This window comes from Sciurus carolinensis, chromosome 8, assembly GCF_902686445.1.
Source record: "Sciurus carolinensis chromosome 8, mSciCar1.2, whole genome shotgun sequence".
Taxonomy (NCBI): Eukaryota; Metazoa; Chordata; class Mammalia; order Rodentia; family Sciuridae; genus Sciurus; species Sciurus carolinensis.
Window position 1 is genome coordinate 88,545,316 of NC_062220.1, and position 27,069 is coordinate 88,572,384.

The 27,069-nt window shown below is 40.2% G+C and overlaps 1 protein-coding gene across 3 annotated transcripts in view; it reads left to right on the forward strand.

The window, feature by feature from the left end:
• The window catches only part of Chn2 (chimerin 2), a 304,571-nt gene extending 278,914 nt beyond the window's left edge, over positions 1-25,657 (forward strand). For all 3 annotated transcript variants that reach the window (XM_047560115.1, XM_047560117.1, XM_047560114.1), the window contains 6 exons: positions 8,465-8,549; positions 12,552-12,725; positions 16,703-16,780; positions 18,783-18,920; positions 21,070-21,175; positions 23,839-25,657. In XM_047560115.1, coding sequence (XP_047416071.1) covers positions 8,465-8,549; positions 12,552-12,725; positions 16,703-16,780; positions 18,783-18,920; positions 21,070-21,175; positions 23,839-24,010 — 753 coding nt within the window. In that variant the 3' untranslated portion in view covers positions 24,011-25,657. The remainder of the gene's footprint in view (positions 1-8,464; positions 8,550-12,551; positions 12,726-16,702; positions 16,781-18,782; positions 18,921-21,069; positions 21,176-23,838) is intronic.
• Positions 25,658-27,069: the final 1,412 nt, after the last annotated feature.

Here is a 27,069-nt window from a genome sequence, read left to right on the forward strand (position 1 = left end):
TTAGGCCACACACCAGGGACGTGACTTGCTCAAGCTACTCACAGATGCCAATCATCCACTAAAGAGTCTGACTCTTACCAAGTGCTTAGCTTATTAATTTTGTATAGAGTTTGTTTTGGTTCAAAAAACACATAATTCAAAGGGACTATTCTAAATGAGTAAATGCTGGTTTCTGGAATTTTCAGTCCAGAGAAAGATGACTTTTGTGTTTTGCTGGGGGTGGGGGTAGAGCAAGCACTGGTGGCCATTATACACATCAGTTGGGTCTTTTGAAAGGTTCTCAGAAAAGGAAACTATTTCACCTTTCTTTTACTCAACAAATATGGACTGCAGGCTGATATGTACCAGGTACAAGAAAGGCAGTGACAATAAAAGAACAGGACTCTTCCCCTGCTCAAGGACTTGCAGACTGGGTCATTCCCCCTCTTCCCCCTGGGAACATTTGCAGTGTCTGGAGACATTCGTTTTATTCTCACACTGAGGGTGTACCAGTGGCATCCAGGAGAGGCTGGGGTACAGCTAAACATCCCATAACACCCAGGACAGCCCCCACAACAGTTACTCAACCTCACATCACTAGCACTGAGGTTGAGAAGCCTCCCCACTCCCCTGCACCCCATGCTCAATGGGGAACCACAGGAGGTTTTTAAACAAGGCTGTGTCAAAGAATGTGGGTGCTGATATCCTCATGAACTAGAGAGATTAGGAAGCGAGAATATCTCACTTTATGCAATGAGGAGATTCCCAAAAAGCTTTGTGGCAGTTGATGTTTGAGAAATTCAATCCCATTTATTTATTTGATGATGCTTTTATTTTTTATAATTGATTGGACCCATACATGCATCTCCACAAGCAGCTGGGACACCACCCCTTCATATTTATGGTGTCAATTACTGCTCTATACCTTTAGATCAATTTGCTGAGTCCTTTGTTAAGGAGCTCCAGCGGGCTATTCCTGGCTGGGGACCATGAATCCAGCCTCCCAGAGACCATAGCAGGGCTGGTAACTTACTAACAGTTTGTCCAAGTAGCTTTGTCAAACAAGACTAGGTTATTGAGTTTTCTGCAAACTTTGCCTTTGGACCACATCCCGAATCCTATTTTAAATGCACTATAGCAGTTACTAATAGAAAAATCCAGAGATCCGTGGTGCGGGAGTTGAGAACCTCACCTGAACCCAGGCTCTCCTGCAGCATCTGCTCAGCAGACCTCCTAGAGGGGATTACAGATTTCTCCGTTGCAGTCTCTGTTGCTTTGTTCTTCCATCTGAAAAGGTTCACTTCAAGGTCAAGTCAGTCCTTCATCGGATCTTGCAAGAGGGGAAAGTCCAAAGTTTAATTTAATTTCTCACATGAGTTAAATGTCACATGATTACAGGAACTAGACTAAATTATAGAAAAAAATCCTTAGCAGAACACTAGAGACTTTCACTGAACTGACCTTCTGGGTGACTGAGAATAAGATACCAAAACTCCCTACCCTGATTTAACACTGGTAAGGAGCTGGAACAGACCCCAGACCTTCCTCTAGACCCCCAATAGCTAGGATTACAGATGTGTACCACCATACCCATTCCCCTCCCTTTTTAAATACTTTTTTTAGTTGTCAATGGACCTTTATTTTATTTATTTATATGTGGTGCTGAGAATTGAACCCAGTGCCTCACGCATGCTGGGCAAGTGCTTTATCATTGAGCCACAACCCCAGTCCCCCATTCCCTTTTTAATATCAATAATAAAAGTGATAGTTTGGTTCTATTCTATACCAGTGATTCTCAATCACACTTACTTTGTCATCTCCAGGGGACATTTGGCAATGTCTAGATATTTATGGTTTGTCCCCAATGAGAATTGCTACTGGTATCTAGCGAGTAACGGCCAGGGATGCTGCACAACATCCCACAATGCATAAGATAGTTGCTCTCCCAAAACAAAGAATTTTCAAGCCCAACATATTAATGGTGATAAGGTTGATAAACCCCAATATAAACTGATGATCAGAAGCAAATCTTCTCAACTACAGCACATGATAAATACCACTTTCTTACAACTAGATCCTGAGCCGAGCTAATTGTACATTTGAGAGGTGTTTACACTGGTCCATTAAAACATATTTGTTATAAAATCACTAGAGAATCCTGCCTTCCAGACTGAGCAGATGTGAGACAAATAACATCCTGTTCATTTAGTAAGGGCCAAGCCAGGGGCTGCTTGCTACACGCCTGGGATTTTTCTTGACAGTTCTGCTGGCTCTAGTTTTTATTAAGTGGCAATTCCTGGGTCATTTATAAAACATGCCTTATCTCCTGTAATGCCATCTTTTTTGTTTGGTGTGGGTTTTGAATTCCAGGCAAACCATGCCCAGTATAATAGTCTTGGACAGACATTCTTCCTGTCTGGAGTATTTTCTTCCTGTCTAGAGTATTTTAGTTACTGCCCTAAAGTTTGCAGAATGTTCTCTCTCCAAAAAGATATTCTTGAAAATCAATAAACTACTGAGAATGGAAAAAGCCGATTAGTGACTTTTAAGATATGCAGTGTTTTATTAAGAGAGTAGCCAAATAAGTCAACCCCAAATGAAATGGAGTCTGAGTGCCCTCAGCATTCACATGTAATCTATATTGTAGAGATTGTCCTCATGGATCCAAAAGAAAAGTGAACAATATATTGGCCATGAAAATAAACAGTAGCCCATCCCAAAAAGGAAATTAGGCAGTGGGCCTAAAATAATGTTCAGCTAAGTTCACGTTCCTCCTCTCTTCCCATTCCATTTTATTTCTATGGGACTGAGGGGGACACTGGAGTATTTGGCTAGTCTGCAATGTCTACCTGCATCTGTTTGGCTGGAGAAATGAGATCAAAGGCAGTGGGGATATCTTCAGGGAAAGCATGTGGGTAAATATGAGCAGAGCAAATAAGCATTGACTGCAATTTTGATGTGCTCAATTATTTTTTAAAATATTGACAAAACATCTGTTGTTACATATCCAGTGTTTCCTGAAGCAGTTAGTAGGTCAGCTTCTTTTTTATCCACATTCATTTTTGTCTAACTGCAGTGAACATTGCAACTACCCTCCTAATTTCTAAATTTCTAACTATTTTATTTCCATTTTCCCCCCAAGGCATGAGAATATTTCCCATGAGGGTACTTTATCCACTGGAGATGTTTCAGAGAAGAGCATTGTATCACCCCTCTTTTTGCACCACCTATAAGAAAAGAGTACCTTTCACCCAAAACAAAGCAAACTGTCTTGGGGTCTCAGTTATGCTATTTGCTCCTTTCAGAATGCTCCCTCCAAGTCATCTTGCTACCCAGTCAACTCTGTTGCTTCCCTGCCAGCTTATCTTTCCCAGTCTGGTGAACTTCTATCCATCCTTCAAAACCCAGTTTAAAACCACTTGCCCCAACTTTCTCAGAAGAATGTATATTCTCTCCATTCTCCTACCACAGGATCTCTGACATACTCTGTTGTCACTGATATAATTGTTTAAGTTGCTTCTTTATTCTTGTAGATAATGAGATCCTTAAGTGCAGGGAGTTGTTGCTCCTTGGATCTCTTTCAACTTCGTCTGCCCAAGGACTAGTATAGGTCAGATTCAAAAAGTGTCATGTAAGTATCAAATAAGTGAGGGAATAATGAGGCAATACAAAGGTGCATAGTGAATGAAATGGGAAATAATTCATCTCTCTGACATCCTTCCCCCACTAATTTCAAAGCTTTTTCTAAGATATACCAAGTGTCCATTTATGAGTGATTTGGTCTCATGAACCACTGGTACCAAATGTATTGTATCAAACATGCTGGAGTTTGACAATCTATTATTATTTATATGTTAAAATACAGTAATATGGGGCTGGGGTTGTGGCTCAGTGGTTGAGTGCTTGCCTAGCACATGTGAGGCACTAGGTTCGATTCTCAGCACCACATATAAATAAATGAAAAAAATAAAGGTCTATCAAAATCTAAAAAATATTTTTAAAAAATACAATAATATGCTCTCAATGCTTTTGTACATGTTGAAGCTTGATTTGTTGTCAGCTTATATAAATGTTCCGTGTGTTTTGGAGGAGCGTGCATTCTTTGGTTGCATATGAAGTCCCTTTCCTATTTGTGGATTTGTCAGTTTCTCCATGTAATTCAATATTTGCCATATGTTTTTTGGGTCTACCTTGGGGTTCTGTTGGCTAGCATTTGCTAGGTATGTCTTTTTACTTCTTACATTTCTCCCATATTATGTTTTGAGTATGTTTCTTAAAAAGATTTTTAAGGATCTAATAAAGTATCTTTGTTGAGTTTGAGTCATTTTTATTTATTTTGATTAGAGAACTATAAGGATTTTAAAAATACATTCATTCTGCTTTTTTATTGCTTCTTTTTTTTTCTTTTCTACTTTTAATCGACTTGATCAAATCTATCCTTTTTCCCTTGTGGGTTTTTTAAAAATTTATGCATTCTGGGGCTGGGGAGATAGCTCAGTTGGTAGAGTGCTTGCCTCATATGCACAAGGCCCTGGGTTCAATCCCCAGCACCAAAAAAAAAAAAAAAAAAAATTATGCATTCTGTTTCACTCTTTTGGGGCATACTAAAATTTGTAAAATATACACAATTGACTTAAAATATCCTTCAGTTTACTAATAGCTCTTCTTTCACCCCTAATTACAAGGACCTTAGGAAGCTTTACCTCCCCTCATCCTCTTCAATATTTATGTCATTTTTCACTGTTTATAAGTCCCCTAAAATTAGTCATTTGTTATTGTCATTTTATGCAGGAAAACTTGATTAGAATGTTTTTTCTGCTCACCATTGCTTCTTGAATCCTGCTCCTTCTTCTTGGATTCCATTTGCTTCTTGTGGAGCATATCCTTTAGTAAGTCTTTGTGTGAGGATCTGTGAGTGGAAACTCTTGGCATTTGTCTGAACATATCTTTATTTTACCTTTCTCTTGGATGATAATTATCTGGGTGTAAAATTAGACTGGCAAGTGAGATTTAGTGGTGCATGCTTATAGTCCCTTGGGTGGCAGAGGCAGGAGGATCTGTAGCACGAGGCCAGTCTTGGCAACACAGTAAGACCCCATCTCAAAATAAATAAATAAAAAGTTTGGTGGGCAGTATTTTTCTCTGAGCACATCAATGAAGTGTTTCCATAATCGCTAACCTTTTTTTGCTGAGGAAGAGTCTGCCTCCCTCCTAACTGCTGTCCTTTTGCAGGGTTTCCTTATTTTTTAGTATTCTGCAATGTCACCGTAATCTATGTTGATGTTGATTAGTTTTCTTTGTCTTATTTGAGAGTCATTTAGCTTTTTTTACTCTTCAGGTTCCATGTCTTTTACTAATTCTGGAAAATCTTGACTATTTTTCCTTTTGCTTCCCTATCTACCCTAAATTCTACCATCTCTCAACTTTTCAGGATCATCATTCCTTGGCTTATTTTTTCTCTTTTCTGCATCTCCAGTATCTTATGCCTGTCGTGTTAATCCCAACAACAAATCAACATGCCCTAATGTCTTTCATCTAAAACTAAAATAAAATAAAATCTTCCCTTCACAACTTTCCTGAGCAATCTTCTCTCTTTTCTGGAAGTCATGGTCAGAATTTGCCTGTACATCTCTCCGCTTCCTTACTACCCACTTATTCTTCAGTCCCCTTGAATCTGGTTTCTGTCCTCACCAGTCTAAAGAGACTGTTCTTGCTAAGGTTGGTGATGACTTTGTGTAACTGAATCAACATTTAGTGTTTATCTGATTGGACCTTTTTCCAGCATTTGACACAGTGGCCCACTCTGTCCCTAAAGCACTCTTCACCTCTTGGCTTCTAAAATACTCTACTCTCTTGGTTTTCACTGTCGGAGAACTGAGGGCATGGAGTTGAGCTTTCTTTTCTTTGTTTTCTGCTTCCTATTCCCTAATATGTTTTATCCCTTAACATAATTTTAAATACCATCTGTATGTCAGGGATAGCCAAATGTATGTATGTCTTCAGGCCTCAGCCCTCCTCTGAGTCATCAAAGCTGTGTGAATTCCTCCTTAACACTAACACTTGATATCATAAGAGTATTTAACCTTAATCTTGTCCAAAGCTGATTCTTGACCTTCTCTCCAAAGACTGTCTTCCCCATCTCAGAAAATAATATTACCATCCACCTAGTTCCTAGGCTAAAAACTAGGAATCATTCCTGATTCCTCTCATCCTCAAAGATCATTCATTCTATGATCAGGCTGTGTAAATTTCTTCAGATTATCCCATCTCTACTGCCAGCATCCTGATCTCTACCTGCCTTTTCTCAACTAGCCTACTACATAGCATCCAAATCTATTCCGCCATTAGTACACTACATCCATTTTCAATACTGTGGCCAGAATAATCTTCTAAAAACGAATCATTGTTCTACTTGGCATCCTACAATAATTTCTTATTGTACCTAGATTAAAACCAAATCCATGCTCACAAGTAAAGGCTTCAAGGCCCTATGTGACTTCCTATTCCTGCCTTCAAGTTCCTCTCCCTCTCGTTCCCCGAGTTCTGGCCACCTTGACTTTCCTTCCATTGCATAATCACACCAAGCTGTTTTGTTCCTGAAAGGCCTCCAGATATACCTTCTGCCTGGAATGTTCCCTATTCCTTTCCCCACAAAACTAGCTCTTCTCTTCCTCCAGGTTACCTTCCAAGAGAGGCCTCCCGCCCATCCTGGGTAATACCAGGCCCCTCTTTGTCTCTGGCAGCAGCCACATCTTTTCCCCCTATAATCCTTTATATACAATTTTTTAGTTATATTTTTTATCAGATTTAATCAATCTTGCAGTCTCCACAGTTTATTAATAACCAACTTTGCTGCCAAAATTAACCAGCACCATTAGAATATTTCTAGTAAAATATTACTGATGACCAAATTTAGGAAATTTTCAACTTTCAACAGGACATTTTACTGATGAGTGCTTTTAGTGCCAGGTTCAGTCTCAGTGGGCCTCTACGTGAATCATGGCATTTGACCTACATGCAGTGCTCCCCAGATGAGTTCTTGGCATTCCTACAAGGGGTGCTCTGTCGTGTCTAAAGGCCATACCTTTGAAGAACATCTCCATTTAAGTGAAATACAACTTTGAGAGATTTTTTTTTTCATCATTTTTTGAAACAGAAAATAGTATAAATCAATTTGCATGTGATTAGCTGAAATACCAAAAGACGACTATAATTTAGTTTTACTGCATAGAAACCATGGTCATTTTTTTATTTATTCAGTATTTTCTTTTGCTGCTTTTATTTAACTGTGAGTTCTATCTATTAGAAGGGAACCAGGTTTGTTTTCCTCACCACTTTATACACACTCACCATCTAGTGTGTATGAATGCATGAAGTCATAGTGGTGATATTTTATCTTAAGCAGTGCTCTGACAAACATCTTCCCAAATTGTGGCCATACTTGCCATCCTGATTTTTTTTTTTTCAATAAAAGCTGTATATAGGCATGTAGACTGTTAAAAAAAAAAAAGTCCTCATTCTTTTATTTGTGAATTGAGGTTTAAAACTTTGAAAAGCCTAAAATATGCAGAAGGTTTTCATATAAATTTATATGCCCCCAATAGACTGCAGTGGTTCCTGGCTTACCATGGCCACATTTACTTGTAAGGAATCCCTCCCTCTGCCTTTGAAGTTCTTTAGTGCCAGAGAACAACTGTTTTTATTTTGTTTGGTTTTTGTTTTAACTCAAGGCTTAACATATGATTGTGTTACAGGAGGACGACCTGTACCTGATTAGTCAGAGATAAGACAATCCTTACTTTGTGATATTTGGAATATTTAAGAACTGACTGAGCACCAAACAATGAGAGCAGCACTTTGGCCAACTAGGAGGGACTTTCAGCTTCCCCACCTGAAAGACACACCAGGCCCTGCTGAGTATAGACCAGGACTCTGGGGGATGTAATTCCATGGGTCCTATTGGTAGCCTGTATTTTCAACCACCTCCTTCACTTTTTTTTTAATGCCTTTTTTTGGAAGTGGCTCAAAGCCTTGGAAACTTTTAATTATCCCATAATCATGTCTTATTTATACCTGGCTGGATACTCTACAGATGGATGGAACAACTTCAGTCAAAAGGGCACAGTAATTGAGTTCTGCCTTCCAGAACTTGCTAAGCTAAATGCAGGTTGTAGCAACTGGCTCAGGCTATCCTGGGTTTTACACACAGTGCCTTGTTCTGGGTGATGGCATAGCCCTATAATCTTACTGTTTCTCCACATTTCTTTCTGACTGGGGCATGGTGGATCATGGAGGATTTCAAAAATCAAAGCCTACCTTTGCTTTCTTAGAGTTTGCCACTGTTCCTCACTAAAAAGAAGAGAGCAGTAGGGATCATTCCTGCCGAGGCTGCTGTTTCTTGACGTCACCCATGCATTTAACGTTGGCGACTACCTACCTCCAGATACCTGAATTTGTTGACACGTTTCTTCTCTTTGGAACACAGGTCCACACATTCCGAGGCCCGCATTGGTGTGAATACTGTGCAAATTTCATGTGGGGACTCATCGCCCAAGGAGTTCGGTGCTCAGGTAGACAGAACTTTCTTTCTCCCTTTACAGTCATGTAAAGTGCTGCCATGTTGAGTTAGCAGTTCTCCAGAGCTGGAGATTATGCCTAGATGAACTAAAAAATCTGGCTTTCTGGAGGGTTCAAGGCCTCTCTGTACTTAATGGGGAGACTGTTCTTAATAGTTTGCAAAATTAAAAAGAAGTATCTCATGGTTATGCAAAGAAGGAAAAAAAAAAACCAAACAAGTGTATTGCCTTAAGACTTACCTGCCTCCCCAATAGACAGTAGTGCTTAAAAGAAAATAAAAATTCAATGAAATTTTATAAATAGAAAACGAATACTTGTTTCCCATCCCATCTTATTACAAAAGGCAGAACATAAAAATTTTAATAATACTAGTAAGTATTTGCTACAGGCACCAGGCTAAACATTTTCTATTTATCATGTCATTTAGTCTCACCATCAGGCCTTAGGGAAGATGCAATTATCTACCATTAAATGAAAAAGGAAATGGAGTCTTAGAACTCATTCTTAATTGCCTCTGGCCACATGGTGAGTGGTGGAACATTGATTCAAAAGCAGCCAGACTCCAAAGCCCAGGTTCAGTAATTTTCTGTCATTAGATCAGCAGTGAAACTACACACCTTAATTTGATATCACATATTTTCAAAGTAGTTTGAAGACCTGGGTGTTTTTCTACTTAGAATTGGAGGCTAACAGGGTACCACACATCTTATTAGATACACTGAACAAAATGGCAAAAGGTTGCCAAATTAATATGTGAACTGGGCTTCTGAATTCATCCTGCCATGCTTTTTCTGGTTATGGGGTTTCCACCAACTCCATGACTGATTTCCTTCTCACAAGGGTATAATTTTTTTAAACTAATTCTTATGAAATCTTTAAAATCACATCAGCTAATGATACCATGCTAAGGTGATCTTCTTTCCCACATTGTTTATTTTGGTTCTGAGGATCAGGCAACCTCAATCTTGCCCTCTGCCCAGAAAGGGTCTTCTCAGCTCCTGCTACGTAGGTGTAGCAGTTACCCCAGTAGACACCTGGAGGGTTCAAGTGGTTCAGATCCCTGAGGCAGGTGAAAAACCAGAGCAGCCTCTCCTGAAATTTTCAGACACCCAGATGAATGCCAAAGAGTGCCTTGCCAGGAATCACGACAGATCTCATGGTCCAACCTCTGAGCCTGGTGACAGAATATCAGAATTACTCAGTGGTCATTAATTCAGCCCATCCAGCTGATAGCTTTGAAAAAATGTCCTTCATTGCTGGTATTATCCAATTTCAGTGGGAAATTGGACCAAAGTCAATATTATGAGATTGAAATTCTGGACTTCACATTAGCTGTGATCAGCAGCTTTTTCTGGGATAAAAAGATTTTTTTTTAAATTTTTTTCCATTTTTTTTCTTTTTAAATAAAAACACAGTCTCAAACTATATTGTTAGTTTTCTCCAGTGGCTGCTTTTTGACCTTTTATTTCCACTGAGGAACAGGAAAGCTGAAAACAGCATTAAAGGTTAAGAACAGCCACCAGTGCTCTCAGTTCTCCTTATTTTAAATATTTTTAATTACCTGGACCTTATTTGCAGCACATGAAAATTCTAGTTTGTAAAAACTAAATATTTTTGTATTTGTTATAAAACATCTTCATTTTAATAAAATATCAGTATTTAACTCTACCTAGATAAACATGCAGTTGCTTCAAATCTTAAAGTGAAGTTTATAAGAAAATTAAAATTGGAATCACCATATGAGGGCTGGGGGCGTGGCTCAGCAGTGGAGCGCACGTGTGAGGCACCGGGTTCGATCCTCAGCACCATATAAAAATAAAGGTATTGTGTCCATTTACAACTAAAAAAAATAAGATAGAATTACCATATAGTCCTGCAATTCCACACCTTGACTGATATCCAAAAAAATGAGAGCTAGATCTACAACAGATGTATACACATCCATCTTTGCAGTTGGGAATGGTAGAAGCCACCCAGGTATTTGTCGATGGGTGGATGGATAAACAAAAGGTGGTATAGATGTACAAGGAGTGGAATTTCATTCATCCTTAAAAAGGAAGGCAATCCCAGCACTCCCTGACCATGAGCTCCCTGACCATGAGGGCAAAGGCTAAAGAGACCCACGTGTTGTCATCCAGGTAGGACCCTTGCCTCTCACCCCCTGTGAGTAAGTGAGTCAGGGTGTATCATCAAAAAAAAAAAGGAAGGAAATTCTGACGCATTTTACAGCATGAAGCTTTTGAGGACAACACGCTAAATGAAATAAGGCAATTGTGAAATTATAAATAACCTACTCACATCAGGTCTCTGGAGTAGTCCAGTGTCAGAAAGTGGTGACTGCCAGGGGCTGGGAAGCGGGGACAGGGTATCGTTTGGGGAACACAGAATTTGGGTTTTATAAGATGAAAAAACCCTGGAGACTGATGGTGGTGACAATAGCACAATAATGTGGACATATTTACTAAAATACTAAAATACACTTAAAAATGGTTAAAATGGTAAATTTTATGTTATGTATATTTTACCATAATCTAACAAGAAGTTTTAAATGAATTGTAAGATGTAGTAAAAATTACTAATGAGTACCTGGTAGACCTTATATTTTCTATTACCATAAACGCCATTTATTTTATTTGACTTAACACTTACATAATACTTACAATGCTCAGGCTTAAAGTGCTCAGATGCTATGCTGAGCACTTTCTAGTAATTTAATTTGTTCCTCACAATCACTTCAGGAGGTAGGTGCTGTTATGATCCCATTTTCTGAAGAGGATCCCAACAAGAAAACCAGCCTATTGCATTTAATCAAGGTAGCCAAAATTTACATTCACTAAATAGATCTATTTTTTAAAAATTATTGAATTTTACTTAAGCTTTGCTGAATTTCTCATGTTATTAAAACTAAGATGGATTCAACCTGGTGACCACAGACAGAGGTCTCTGCAAGGAAACATTACTGAAAAATCACTTAGAAGTTACTACTGATGATTTCGGAGAAGTTAGATCCTCTCAAATCCTAGATATGGTTAAATGCTTTTTTTATAAAGCATCTGACTATCATATTCATTACTGTGTGTATATGGTTTGTATATAAAAATGTTATTCTTTATACCTAGGAAAAACAAGACACTTTGAGTCAACAGCATGTCAACTTTGAACAACTTTAGCATTAAATTTTTATTTTCCAGAATGTAGACTATATCTTTTTACTGTCAGAGAAATTCTGTCAGTGGATACCAACCGCTAACAAGGCTTTTAATGAGTTCATTGAACTTAAAAGCACCTTTTCAGCTTGGGATCTTGATAGGAGCTTTATAAATAATTACTCTAATCATCACATTTCATGGCATTGTTATAAATGCTCAGGTAGTACCACTGGTGTGCAGTTATACAATGTTTCCACACACAGGTGTCAGAATAAGGCAGGTAGAAGAGGAAGCAGCCTCCCAACCTGCCCAGCAGCGAAGAAGGGATTGGGAACTCTGGGCAACAATCCAGGAAAAGCAAAGAGGAATTCAATGGTCATGGGCTTCCCAAACCAAAGACTAGCGATCCCTGCAAAGACAATAACTCTGTCTTCCATCAAAGGAGTATCCAGAACCAAGGAAACAACCCAGTATGTTTCCTAGTGCCCTTTATAAGCCATGACTAGCTTTGAGAACCCAAACTCCTACTGTGAATGCAAAGGGTCCAAGCCCAAAGAGGGAAAATTATACCAGTAACCTAATTACTGAAACTATCTCAGCAAGGTGTTTTATTCTTACCGTGCAGCAACAGAAAAAGCTTATTGAGAAAAATGCAGTTATGTCAGAGTTTTGAGAGGATGAATCTCATACTTACTCATGAAACTCTCACTACTAAATGAGATGGATGTTGTGGAGGAAGACATCAAACCCTTGGGTGTGGCTGTTACTATTTTGTGGCAATGTATAATTTGTGCTGGGCTTTGACGAAAGAACCAGGCAAGGCTAATGTGGCTTCTTTGTTTATAGACTGTGGATTGAATGTGCACAAGCAGTGTTCCAAGCACGTGCCCAACGACTGCCAACCGGATCTCAAGAGGATCAAGAAAGTGTACTGTTGTGACCTCACCACACTTGTGAAGGCTCACAACACACAGAGGCCCATGGTGGTCGACATATGCATTCGGGAAATTGAAGCAAGAGGTTTGGAAAATACTCTCTTATAGTATTACCATGATTTTATTTTTGCAGTTTATTTTTACTGTTGTAAGGGAAACTAACTCACTCTACTATTCTTTATGGGAAAAATGAACTAACTGCACACATACAGAAACACACACACATAGAGGATAAACTAGTCCTACCACCTCTCTCAATTTCCATTTCCTCAAGTCATGCATGTATGCCTTCAACAAATGTTTACTGAGCATCTACTATGTGCTAGATATTGAGGATATAAAAGTCTCCATTCTTCAAGAAATTCATATTACAGTGTGGGGAATCAGAAAGGCAAATACCTGTTGTGGGTGCCCATATTTAAAGCACCATGGAATCTCAAAGGAAGATGTTTTCATCATATATGAGGGCAATTAAGAAAGGTTATGGCAAGGTGAGTTTTGAAACAGATCTTAAAGCTGGGCATGATAGCATATGCCTATAATCCCAGCAGCTCTGGGAGCTGAGGCAGGAGGATCACAAGTTCAGTCTCAGCAACTTAGTGAGATTCTATCTCAAAAGAAAAAATAAAAAGGACTGGAGATGTAGCTCAGTGGTAAAGCACCCCTAGGTTCAGTCCCCAGTACCAAATAAGAAAGGAAGGAAGGAAGGAAGGAAGAAAGGTAGGAAGGAAGGAAGGAAGGAAGGAAGGAAGGAAGGAAGGAAGGAAGGAAGGAAGGAAGAAAGAAAGAAAGGACAGAGGGAGGGAGGAAGGAGAGAAAAGAGAAAGAAAAAGAGAGGCCTTAAAATGTGCTTCTATTAAGTAATACAGAAACTATTGATCAACACATATACATCTACCTTATTAAAATCCACTTCTAATATTGGTTCTGATTATTTCATAGAAAAGAATTCAAAGATATAAAGATCTATGTAATGAAAATCAAGTTGTCAAGAAAGATAGTAACATTTCCCCCCAAAAAAGTTCTTTATATTATGCTGGAGTGCTCTTTCCTTTATTTTTGCTTCCTTTGGCCACTAGTCAGTATCAAATATTCAGTGACAAAATGGACCTGGTCTGATGGGGGAGAATTGTTGCTGAAGGTAATTTGCATAATTGAGCAGCAATTGTATTATATTATATTCCACTACATTGGTATCCATTATTGTGTCCAAATTGCCTTAATATATTCTACAGATTTCTATTCAGTGGAAAACAATCCCATTCTTTCCAAAACAAAGCAGGACATTGTAGCTTGTTATCTCAAGCCTTTTAAAGATTGGAAATGATCCCTGCTCCTGTGCAGGATGAAAGCCACTGTCACTCTGAGGACTGGCTCATTTAATCTCAGATTGTGAGAAACGCCTCCTCCCTTTTCACTACTGTGGCTGTTAGAGTTCAATGAATGCTTTGGGATCTGGTGAAGGTGACATTGCAAGCACTGACAGGTCCAGGAAAGGAGGGGTACCCAACTCTGGATGAGGAACTGAGAAAACTGGCCCTGGGTCCTGCTGTTTGGAGGGCACTGCAAGTTTGGGGTCAGAGCCTACGATCAGGGCAAAGGACCCGAACAGTGCTTCTCTGGAAGAGCTGGAATCCTCCTACGGTGATCCTCCCCAGAGTAATTTTAGTGATCCAAAGTTACTGCCATGTTTGACATGCAGGGAGAAAAACGGTGGGGAGAATAGCACTTAAGCCTTCCTCGTGCAATAGACTGAGTAGCACAGACTGGGAATTTAGGCCAAGAGACTGCACAGGGCTTGGAGCTGCAGGTAATAGAGGCCTGCATGTACACGCTGAATCCAGCAGTCATCTAGAAGAAATTCACAGGACGCATTCCCAGCTGCATGGCCACCGCTGCCCACATGACCCTCAGCAAGTCACTTGCTCCACTTAAATGTCTGTTTCCTTATCTATAAAGTAAGTGGAATCAATTAGGCTTTATAAGGTGGTTGTGAGGATTAAAATGAGTTGATCCCAACATACAGGACCTGTGTTACTTCTTGTCAACTTCTTCTGGAGTGACCAACCCCTAACTCCACCTCCAGATCTTTCTGTCTGATTCTATTTCTTAGACCAGGTGTTTCAGTGCTGTCAAGAGAGTGTGAATAATAGCATCTTCAACAAGGTAGAAATCTGCTTATCTCTCCAGGAACAATCTAGACATTTGGGGCTAGTCAGACAGCTCCCTGGGAGCAGCAACCCAGGCCCTGCACCTGTTGCTCTGTCCTGCTTGGGTATTGCCGTTGTCTGCATGACCCTGGTTGACTGCCAGCGTCTCATCTGCATTTCAACTGACAGGAAGGGGAAAGGGCAATCTCCTTCCCTTCAAGGCCCACCACCCAGAGGCTGTATATATCACTTCTACTCTCTTTGTATTGGCCAGAATTTAATGGTCACTGCAGTGGATGCTATTGTAAAAACTAAAGGTTCCATTACAATAGAGAGATGGGAGAACAAATATGGGAAGGAGAGTCAGCAACCTCTGCCATTCTGACAAACTCCAACCCATTCTTCATGACTTCCTTCAAAGATGAGCTCCTCAGCAAGGCCTGCCCAGATACCTCTCCTATCAACATGCAGGCTTAGTTACCCAGCTCTGTGGCAGCACAAGTTCCAGTGTTATTGAGATGAGTTTTCTTGTGCCATCTCAAGCAGGATGACACCCAGGTTTCATTCATCTCATGAGCTAACTCCAGTTGATGAGCAGTGGCAACCTGGACAACTGTTACCAAAACAAAAGAGCTGAGATTAACAGAGCATATCTGTCAAGGCCACAGAAGAGGGGAGGGCTGGTATTTATGCTACATAGTTGTTTGTCTCTGATGCAAAACTAATGCAGATTATTTCATATGCCATATAATGCACACTCAATAAATGTTTACCAAATTAACAAAAAAATAGGAACCTATTTGTTAGTGATCAAGAGTTTGGCAGCCTGGTGCAATGGTGCACACCTGTGATCTCAGCAGCTTGGGAGGCTGAGGCAGGAGGATTACAAACTCAAAGCCAGCCTCAGCAACTTAGTGAGGCACTAAGCAACTCAGCAAGACCCTGTCTCTACTTAAAACATAAAAAAGGGCTGGGGATATGGCTCAGGGGTTAAATGACCCTGGGTTCAATCCTCAGTACCAAAAATATTTTTAAAGAAAAAAGTTTGACAAAAGTATAGTGTAAGAAGTATATTGCAATAGAAGCTCTTTGTTTGCTTATTTTTGCTGTAGATAAAATTTTGACAGCAGCTAGTTTTTGACATATGAAGACTCAACCCTGGTTCTCTATTCCTTCTAATACTTTTGATCTGACACATCACCCAGTGTGTATATAAGAACAGGCTGGGTTTTAGAACTTATCTTAACAAATCAATAAATTTGAGGAGTAGAAACCAAGTCTTTTTTGTGGCCTAAATATCAAGTTTCCAAAACCAGTAAGTAGAATTTTATTTTCCTACATCTGTTTCTATGATCAGTTACCTGAAGGCATAACAATTAAATCAATCATGCCTAGTTATTTAATATATCATCTTAGAATTACACATAAAAAGTCATAAAATTTTGATATCTCAAATAAAATCAGGATAATATGCATCACACACACACTAGGTGTGTGTGTATCCAGCACAGTGCTACTTACAGTATAGCCCACAGAAGAGTCCAGGATTTCGGCCAGGTTGCCGCCCATGGTGAAATGGGTGTCCAGCAATCTGATGAACAAAGGAAGTAGGAGACTATGGTTAATGAGAACCTTAAATTTGGGGTTGCAAAGCCAGGCAGGAAGAAGACCAGATCTCCATTGAGATTCCCATACCTAACAAGCAAAGGGACACAGACCCACATGGAAACTGGGACCAGCAAGTCCCAAGTTCTGACTGAACAGTGTGTGATGTAGAAGATCACTAACTATATTTGTTCATTTCCTCATAGCACATAGCATAGATATGAAATTAGTCTTTAAGATATTTTGAGACACTAAAGTGAAAGTCTCTCTCTCTCCCCCTCCCTACCTCCCTCCCTGCACCCTTTAGGATTGAAGTCAGAAGGCCTTTACAGAGTGTCTGGGTTCACTGAACACATCGAAGATGTCAAGATGGCCTTTGATAGAGGTGAGTTTGTGCTCTCTTGAACGCTGTTCGACTTACACTCAGCACTGTTTCTGATGGAACTAGATTCATTAATTGTAGGAACTGGGTTTCAGAACTACTGATTGTTGTTCTTCAGGAAGCTGAGCAATGATGCTTTAAAAATCTTCCAGTTCTCTCTCTCTGGGCGAAGTGCTTCCTTAGAAACTGTGGACAGGAGACCACGTGAAAAAGTGAGTTTGACCACAACCATCCAGTCCACAGCCTCTGACTCCTGTGCACACCCATCTCAGGATCCTGTGATGACTCTTCTCTCAAAGCTCAAAAAGGGAGCGTAGGGATGAGAACTGCCAGCACTGAAGGAGGGGAACCCCGGGGAAGTTTGGGAGGTCCCTCCTCTGTTCTTTATGACTGCCACATGTAGTCCCCAGTACATATCATCTCTTAGGTCAGACATAAGCCAACCTGGAGACCTTGTTAAAAATACAGACCACCAGGGCTCACCCTGAGGGCTCATTAAAAATGCAGATGAGTCCAAGAATCTGGATTCCTAATAAACAATTCAAATAATTCTGGTACAGCCACTCCAAGTAGGGCACCTCTAGTCTATTGGACAGAGCATGGTCCACAAGTTCTTCCATGATGTGGCCTCCCTATCTGTTCAGGCCAGTTTCCAGTTCCTCCTCCATATTGGACCTTGCATGCCAGCCTCCCTGAAATACACCTTACGTGCCATCATGGAGAAGCACCTAAGTTCACACCATTCTGTCCATCTGGAATGTGTGCATGTGTGTCTGGCAAAAACCTGTGAATCATGAGTCAAATCCTCTGTTGTTCTCAAAGCCTCCTTGGCTGCCCAGCACTGACCTGAGAGCTCTGTTTCCATCCCGTGCATCACTATGTGTTCATGGGTCTCCAGGGAGCATCCCTTCTTCTTGTAACTGATGAATTGTGAGTTCTCTCTAGCTAGAACTATTCAAAGGAAGCATGTCTTCTTTGATTCATCAGAGCTTAACCCATGCTTGCCCCATGCTAGATTCTCAATAACTGTTTCCTAAATATGTAAATGATGGGATCAATATGGTATATATGACAGGAAGAAGCTTTTACTGTTTTCAGTACATCCAACAGCTGTTTTGTTTCCAGAACCAAATTGGCTGAAACATTTGTTCATTTTCCACATGAAACATGTTAATAGTCCTATGTGATTGAAATATTTTTAATCCAAAAAAATCTCATAGTCAGGGATAGTTAAAATGGACTGGTATTTATTAATGGTAGAATAAAATGTAAAAAAAAAAAAGTCTTGAGAATGATTATAAAAAGTACTTAGAAATATAACCTCATCTATACATGAAGCAAGGTTAAGATGTCCAAGGAACTGAGGAAGGATCAAAGAAACCTCAGTGAGCTTGAAAGAAACAGGAGTAGCTGAAGGAATTTAACAATTATTTCATGTGCATGACCTTCAAATCCAAGTTCAAAGAATACTGGTGGAGATGTAAGTAGAGCTACTTGATTTTTTAAAAATTTCTATTTGGTTGTTATTCTATTATGAATATTGGTAACTATAATGTGAATTACTGCCCTCAGAGGCTAGGACTCAATGCACTACTTCAGGTGTATTTCATTGCCCTCTCATCTGGATTACCTTCAGATCCTCTCTCACCCTCATCAAACTTCTTTCTGTTAATCTCCTATATCCCAGTGTTATTAGAAGCCAAAGAAAGAGTTAGCCGAGACTTGTCAGGGCACGTTCCTTGTTGGATTGATCCATCTTTCTTTCTTTCCTTCTTTTTCTTTCTTTCTTTCCTTTTTACCTTTCTTTCTTTTTTCTTTTTGTTCTTTCCCTTCCTTCCTTCCTTCCTTCCTTCCTTCCTTCCTTCTTTCCTTCCTTCCTTCTTTCCTTCCCTCCTTCCTTCCTTTTCTTCTCTTTCCTCTCTTTCCTTTCTTTCTCCTTTCTCTGCATGCCTTAACTGGTGAAATACAGTCCTAATTACGACTTGGATCATTGACTGTTTTTCAGATGGTGAAAAGGCAGATATTTCTGCCAACATCTATCCAGACATAAATATCATCACTGGAGCCCTTAAATTGTATTTCAGAGACTTACCCATCCCAGTCATCACTTATGATACCTATTCCAAATTTATAGAAGCAGCAAGTAAGTATTGAGAACTAATTTTTATTTGTACTACACTTTTAGTACATTGCTTTCACCCTCAAGAAAATTAAAACTCAGAACTGTTTAAAGTATTGCCTGAGCATTTGGCCAAGTGGGCACAACAGTACAGTTAATAGAAAACCAGACATAGCTCACCAGCTGAGCTGAACCAGCACTAAGCCAACTCTGTGGGGCAGAAGCTGGGTGCCAGGCAGTTCTGTCTCCCCCAGTCACTCCCTGTATGCTGAGAGCCAGCACAGTCATAGCCAGCCATTCTATTGTTGAAAATGTGAATAGTTTTGTAGTTAAAAAAATAGAAAGAGCTCTCGGCCTTAGCGCCATCTTTTTGGAAACCTCTGCGCCATGAGAGCCAAGTGGAGGAAGAAGTGAATGCGCAGGCTGAAGCGCAAAAGAAGAAAGATGAGGCAGAGGTCCAAGTAAACTAGCTTGTGCACCATGGAGGCCAAAGGAGTAGAAGTAAGGAATACCAGAGGCCGGGGACATTGGTACAAGTTGTTGGACTGCCTGCTACTGTCCACAGATTTTGTCTCGGTGGATTTAGAACTTACATCGCCATCCCGTCGCCAAGACCACCACTGAGAGAAGACCCACCTTGCTCATAACAGCCCCTATTGGTCCTTAACCCGGGATCTTTGGCATTCTGGACTAATTCTCCTTTCTCACTTGTGGCCAGTGTAACGCGTGTACAATAAATCATCCCTTCTGCTGTTTTAGCTGAAGAGTCAAAAAAAAAAAAAAAAAAAAAAAAAAAAAAAGAAAGAAAGAAAGAGAAAAATCAGATGTTCTCCAAGGAGGGCCATATTGATTAGCTACTGACATCCTCTAGGAAGAATCACATTGTGAATGGATTAAAGTCACATCCAAGTTTTGCCCATTAATGCTCTTGGAAATTAATAGAAGGCCAAGAATAAACTATGCAAGTACCACGCTACAACCTCTCACCAATGTCTTCTAGTTTAGTTTTCTTGTCTACCCCATGAGCCAAATGTCATAATCCAGTTTTACGCAGGAGAAAAGTTAGGTGTGGAGAACTCACAGACCCAGGAATGGACCATCAGTACTGGTCCTTCATCAGCCCACAATGACTCATTCAGTGATTCCCACTGGCCCGTGGCCCTCGAGAGAAAGCAGAATGAGAGGGAATGTCACAGGAGTGGCTGCATTTTCCCAGGAACAAGTAATAATGAAAAAGGGGAGATGCATGACAGAGAAGTTAAGCCCACTTTGAGGAACAATTTTTGGTTCACTTTTTTTTTTTTTTTAATCTTTAAAGGTTGAAAAGTGTAGGTTTGTGCTGTTAAATACACTAATGATTAAATACCTGACAGGAAGAAACAAGAACAGGTTGGGATTCATGCAAGATGTACTTTCCAGATGAGTTATGGCCCTGCTCCCTGTTAAGACCATTCCTTCCTGGATTCTGGTGGTCTTAGGCAGGGAAGGTTCTCGAAGCTGGGTACCTTCCACCCAAGGAGGAATGGCAGGAAAGCTTTCTTTGAATGTCTGCTGATACCTGTCAGAGACCTAAATTCCAGGAGCACATGTACTTTTCCTCCCATGTGCCCATTATCTACTTCCTAACCTGGGCTATTCACCAAGGTGGACCCTGCCAACAATCTGGTGATAAGTGCCATTAATGCAGGCTGAGCTGGCTGGCCCACCTGCCAGTGTACTTGCATTGAAAATGTATTTAGTCATGGAATCCTGCCAGGAAAGATGTACTAGACAATCTCAAGGGCACACCACCAGATGTGATGTAGTTTGGAGTTTGTGATTTTGAAATTTCCAGCAAATCCAGTGTTCAGAAGGGCAGAGGATTCCGTACAAGTACCCCCAGATTATAAGCATTCTACTGGACTCCTACTCCTGGAAGACGAGGACAGAATCCATCCTCTGACCATCCACATCATGGACATTCAACAAGCCTTTGGTGCTGAGCCGCAGACTTTCTGTAACGAGGCAGGACACAAACAAACTGACTCATTTCAGTGAAATCATACCTGAAATTGCATGAATTTGTTAGACTCTCCCCATTTCTGGGTAAAACAAACAAAAAGACTTCTTATTACCTCTCTGAAAACTTTGTTACAGTTCTGCACTAATACAGGTTTCTGTGTGATCTTCACAGAAATCTCCAATGCGGATGAGAGGCTGGAAGCAGTCCACGAAGTGCTGATGCTACTGCCTCCTGCTCACTATGAGACCCTGCGGTACCTAATGATCCACCTCAAAAAGTAAGCTGATACCCCTCGTGCTGATCTGTGTCCTGGGGCAGTTAATGCATTAGGAAAAGTTGGCAGCCTGCCTCCCCAGCCCACAGATTGGACAGGCACTTCTTGAAAGTGGACTGTGCTGCCTCCTGGAGCCAGCCCACTCATGCTGCCAGAGCCTTTGCTCTGGGGTCAGGAGCTGCTCCATGCACTTCCTTGTGTCATTTCTGAGAGGTGGGTATTGCTAGGAGCAGTACACCTTGGATTTAACAATGGATTCCACATTGGAATACACATTGGATTTCTGAATCTTAGGGAGGTTAAGTGCCTAATCCAAAGAGGTGACTCCAAGATTGAAATCCAGGCAGATTGAACCAGAGCTCACACTCTTCCTTAACTGTTTGTCTACACTGCCTCCATAGCTGCCGTATCTTGCTCCAACACAAGCCTCATAGGTACTCCATTCTCATCTTCCACTGACAGCTCACCCTAACCGCAGACTCCTGACCCTATCTGTCTTCTTTGAGAGCACATTTCCAACCTGATCTCGTTATTGTTTTTCTGTATCCATGAGTTCTGTTTCCAAGTAACAAATTTCCCCAAAACTTTGTGGCTAAAACAATGAAATTTATTATCCCATAGTCTCTGTGGACCAGGGATCTGAATATGGCTGAGCTAGGTGCCTCTGGTTCAGGGTTCTTAATGAGTTTGCATTTGAACTGTCAGTCAGGCCACAGTGTCATCTGAAGGCTTGATGGGAAGAGTAGTCACTTCTAAGTCACTCAGAATGATGTTGGCAGGACTCAGTTCCTCAGAGGCTATTGGGCTGAAGGCTCACTTCCTCACTGAGGTCACCCTCAGTTCCTTGCCATGTGGGTCTCTCCACAAGCAGCTCACAAAATGGCAACTGACTTCCGAGCAAGCAAGCAAGCAAGAGCACCCAAGGTGAAAGGCAGTCTTTTTGTCTTTTTAGAAGTGACGTCCTATTGCCTTTGCCATATTGTATTTATTAGAAGCAATTAATTGACTAGGTCAAGCCCATACTTCCTGGAGGCAAGGACTATTGGGGGTCGTCTCGGAGGGGACCTACCGCACAGTAAGTTATGTATGTGGAAGCATGCAGAAGGAGATATTTGGATGTTTACAGGATATTAAAGTCTTCCAGATTCTTCCTCCTAAATCTCTCTTTCATTCTTATATACATTCATCATGAGATTAACAAGTTGGTCTTTGAATGTTGGAGGGATCACTGTGCATCTGTGTCTCTCTTGTGCTTATGAAAGATATATGTCAGCAGCCCTTTCTTAGATGAAAGTGTCTATATTGTCCAAATTACAGGTTCACTCACTAAGTGAAAGGAAGCAATTTGAGAATATTGTGTAAATTTTTCTTCCTCATAAAACTGTTGCTCAGATCCATGGTGATCCAGAGAAGGTTACATGCAGCTCGGAAGAGTCCTCTTTTGATGAATTTACTGAATGTAAGAGTATGAATAATCTTGGATATATACTAGACTGTGAGTGTCACATTTGGCTTTTAGCTGCAACTTGTTTCTTTCATTTTAATTAATATCCAGTTGTTACAATTTGCAAAGCAAAGTGCCCCATAGGAAGAATACTGGCCTCTCCCAGCTGAATTGTAAAGGTCACGTTTTTATTGTGATGGGCTTTCTAGACATTTTATTTGGTCAGGTGCAGTGCCTAACCTCATAGGGCAATGTAAGTATTTTGATCATCAAGTGTATTCTCACTTCTACTTTCTTCTTCGCTTTACGGCATGAAAATTATCCAAACTAAGTTGACTTCCTAAAATAATACTAAATGACTAATCCTAATGATCTCTCAGGGAGAGATCAGAAATGGATGGCCTCCAGTACAAAACCTAAACACATCTTAATTATCGTTTGCTCTGCTTTGGAAAACCTACTTCTTTTTAGATCTATTATGAACATCCTAAAACCTAAATTCCTGAAAGCAGGAATCTGGGAAATAGTGATTTTATTCCATTAGGAAGGAAGGAAGCCAACTTTGGGGTTTGAATTTCATTCCTAAAGGCTCTGCTATTTTTATCTGGATGTCGAAATGATTTTCAATTCCAACAGTAATTAGTGCTTCAGACCTGATCCTGTGGGAACTAGAAATAAGGTCCAACCGCCCTCGAGTTTGACCACATTCCATGGTTCCTCTGTCCCATGATCATGGCCTGCCTACATTCTACAAGCATGTATTCTCCTCCGGCACCAGCCCTGCCAAAGGACAGGGGGCCTGTGTTCAGCTTCCCACTCTCCAGGTTATAAGCCAATAGGAAGTGACGAGGAAAAAGACTTCCATAAAAGACCCATAAAAACCCACAGTCCATTTGATAATCTTCTGGCCCTTCAAACCAATAGTCCTTGAATGATAGTTTCATATGTATTGTGAGGAGGACTGATTTTTCCAATTTTTAAAATTGTGTCTATACTAGATTCATGTGTCATTCACTTCCACTGGCTGAAGGCAAGGTCAACAATTTAAAAATAAAAGCAAATCAGAAAATTACCTTTTGAAAAATGCCTTTCTGCCATTCTCATTCTCTATTTGCTTTTGCAATTTCCTGAGCCAGAGATAGTCTTGGGATTTAAGTACACAATCAGTATGTAAATTCACCCTCATGTCTACATGACGTCTCTGTATATATTTGTTTTGCAGGGTTACTATGAATGAAAAAGACAATTTCATGAATGCAGAGAATCTGGGGATCGTGTTTGGGCCCACCCTCATGAGGCCCCCTGAGGACAGCACTCTCACCACCCTCCACGACATGCGGTACCAAAAGCTGATTGTGCAGATTTTAATAGAAAATGAAGATGTTTTGTTCTAATCCATCAGGGAGATGAGCTGAATGGCCCCAGCCCTATCCAAGCTGATAGAGTTAAAGAAATAAAAACATTTCTTACACTTGATTTGCTTTTCAAACAAGTGACAGAGTTTCCTGGACCGCAGTGGATCGCAGAGTCTAGTACTGTGTCTCATAGACACGCCCTCCTCCACGTGAGAACAAGGGTGAGGGCGAAAAAAGCCCCTGGCCTTGGGTCTTTTGCCGTGCCTCGTATGTATGTCTGTTTTGCTGGAAGAGTGATTAATAAATCTTTCTTTAACTTATTAAAAAAATGTAACTTTTAAGCTTCAGTCTTATCAGTAATAAAAGGGAACTTAATTCATAAAGGTACTTGATACAGTTATACATTTTCCACTTACAAAAAAAGAAGACAATTCTATATGTTAAATGTTAAATGAAACCTATATTGTAAAATGTATTTTTATTTTAGCTGCAAGAATGTTATTTTATTTTAGCAAACAGAACTCAATGCAGTGCATTGATTATTACCCTGTGTTCCTTGTCCCACGTTCTTGCTGAAGAAGTTGACCACGAATGCAGTATTACCTTGACATACCTCTGTCCTTATCAATGCTTTTCAGTGAAATTTCACCTGCCACATGTGTCCCTGCTTTTGATAGTTTTGGCTCTTAAGCACCGGCATCCTGCTGTCGTGTAGTGTAGGTTTATAGCATTAGAATATGGCCTGAAGCATCCACTGTTTTTCTTTCCATAAAAACTTTGTGAATTCCCAAAGTATGTTTTGAAATTGGTCATGGTCCTTTTCATATTATGCGTGTGTATCCTCAAACATGCAGAATTCAGTCATTTTACATAAAACAATTTGAGGACACTGGATGTTATCTGGGCCATGTAAAAAGTTAGCCCTTTTCCTCTTTCCTCTTTGGCCAAGTCCTTGAAACCCATATGTTAATGAAAAGTTGAAATTTTTGGTCACATTTCAGTATCGATGGAAAGTGAACCTGCAGAATGAGCGTTGATTTTTTATTTTTGTTTTATAAACAAACCTATTTTTAAAGTAAGAATGAATAAGGTTGGTTTTTACCAGATGTATCTCCCTTCTTGAGAAAAGTAGCCCTGTATGGAAAAATGATTTAATAGGATTTTATTTCTATAGTTCCATCCTATTGGTTATATTTATCTTAGCATGAACCTTTCACACCAAGATTTCTATATTTTGTAACATAGGTGAAATATTTAAAACATCAAAAACTGTAAATCTAGATTTGTTTTTTAAATCTAACTGCCATGTCTTTCCCTCTGATCGTCTGAGATGATTCATGTAATTACTCACAAGTCTTGTTTTGGAGTGGCCAGAAGAAAATCATTGTGTGTTATGTGGAGTGAAAGGAGGAGCAGAGTGTGTTGTCCTGGGAAGTCCTCAGGGCCCCGAAGATGGACAGATGGACTCTATTTGCACCTAGGGGTCAATATAGCTTGGCCTGGTCCCTGCTATTAGCGTTCCTCTCAACTGTACAGATTTGTTTGTTGTAGCTTATGTACTTCTTGATACTGTCAAAAAATTATCTGGAAATGGTTTTATTTTGTGAAGTGAACAATACTTTGTAATTTATGATAGTGTAAATGGAAGGACAAAGCATTACATGTATTAAAATCTTCTGTCTATCATTCTGGCTTATTTTCAGGGAAGTGGTGTCTGGGAGAGACCAGGGGAAATTTTTCAAAAAATTGTTCTCATCGATTTGGAGATAGATTTTCTATCATTAACAACTCAAGGGAGAAAGCAGAAGCGGCCCATGAAATCCCTACCTGGCTGACCACTCCTCCCCAGCTTCCGTCTCACCCGCTTCCAGGTTCAGATCCTGATGCTTCACCTTCCTTTTCTGGAAGGCTCCACTGCACTTCTGCCCTGCCTAGAGAGGGAGAGTTTAGAGAGAATCACCTACACCACTGAGGCCAGCAGAGCAAGAATTTTGAAATCAGAAAGGCCCTAGCTGGGATTCTTGATCTGCCTGCTACTGGCTGCAGATGACCTTGGAAATGAGTTTGCTCTTCTGAAAAATTGGGGATAACATTGTGACCATCACATCTTAAATGAAACGATGATCTCAAGAAATCAGTAATAGGTATTCCTCATTATTATTTTAAGAGTCATGACTTAGAAGGGGGGAGAATATTACAGGGGGGCAGGGATGAAAGAAGCATGAAAAGAAAACGATTTGTCCCAGGTTAAATCCAAGTCCAAGTAATACTAAAGGCTATTACAGCATGCTCTACAAAGTATAGTGAGGTTCACTGTCCTGTGTGCTCCCAACACTCGATCCCTGTGCCTCACTTTAGTATGAAATCTGCTCATCCACACTTGCCTCCCCACCATCTGGCAGCTTGACATGGCTTACCTTACCTAATTTGAAATTCCTGCTATTGCAGTAACTCTGATAGTGAGACAGTAAAGGAGGCAGCACTGTTCCCAGGTACCCACTATTAAATTGTCTACCGTTGAGTTGTGGGGGGTGGGGCAGGGAGGAGGGAGGAGACCCCTTTCCTCTCTTCTATTAATACAACATGTGTTTCGGACTACCTGGTCATGACAGGGGGGTTGTCAAAGAGGATGGTCCATAAAGAAGAATGAAATTATAGCATTTTCCAGTAAATGGACAGAACTGGAAACTATCAAGCTACTGAAATAAGCCAATCCAAAAAAAAAAAGCTGAATGTTCTCTCTGATATGTGGATGCTAAACCACATATCAGGGAAGAATAGAAGTTTATTGGATTGGACAAAGGGGAATGAAGGGAAGGGAAAGAGATAGGAACAGGAAAGACAGTAGAATGAATCAGACATAACTTTCCTATGTTCATATATGAACACACGACTATTGTGACTCCATATCATGTATAACCTCAAGAATGGGGTCTTAAATTATATTCCATGTATGTATAATATGCCAAAATACACTCTACTGTCATGTATATCTGAAAAAACAAATAACAAATAAAAAAAAAAAATTGGGGCTGGCACAGGATTCAGGACAGCAGCCTGGAAGGGTAAATGGAGAAGATGAGGCTGAGAAGAGGCCT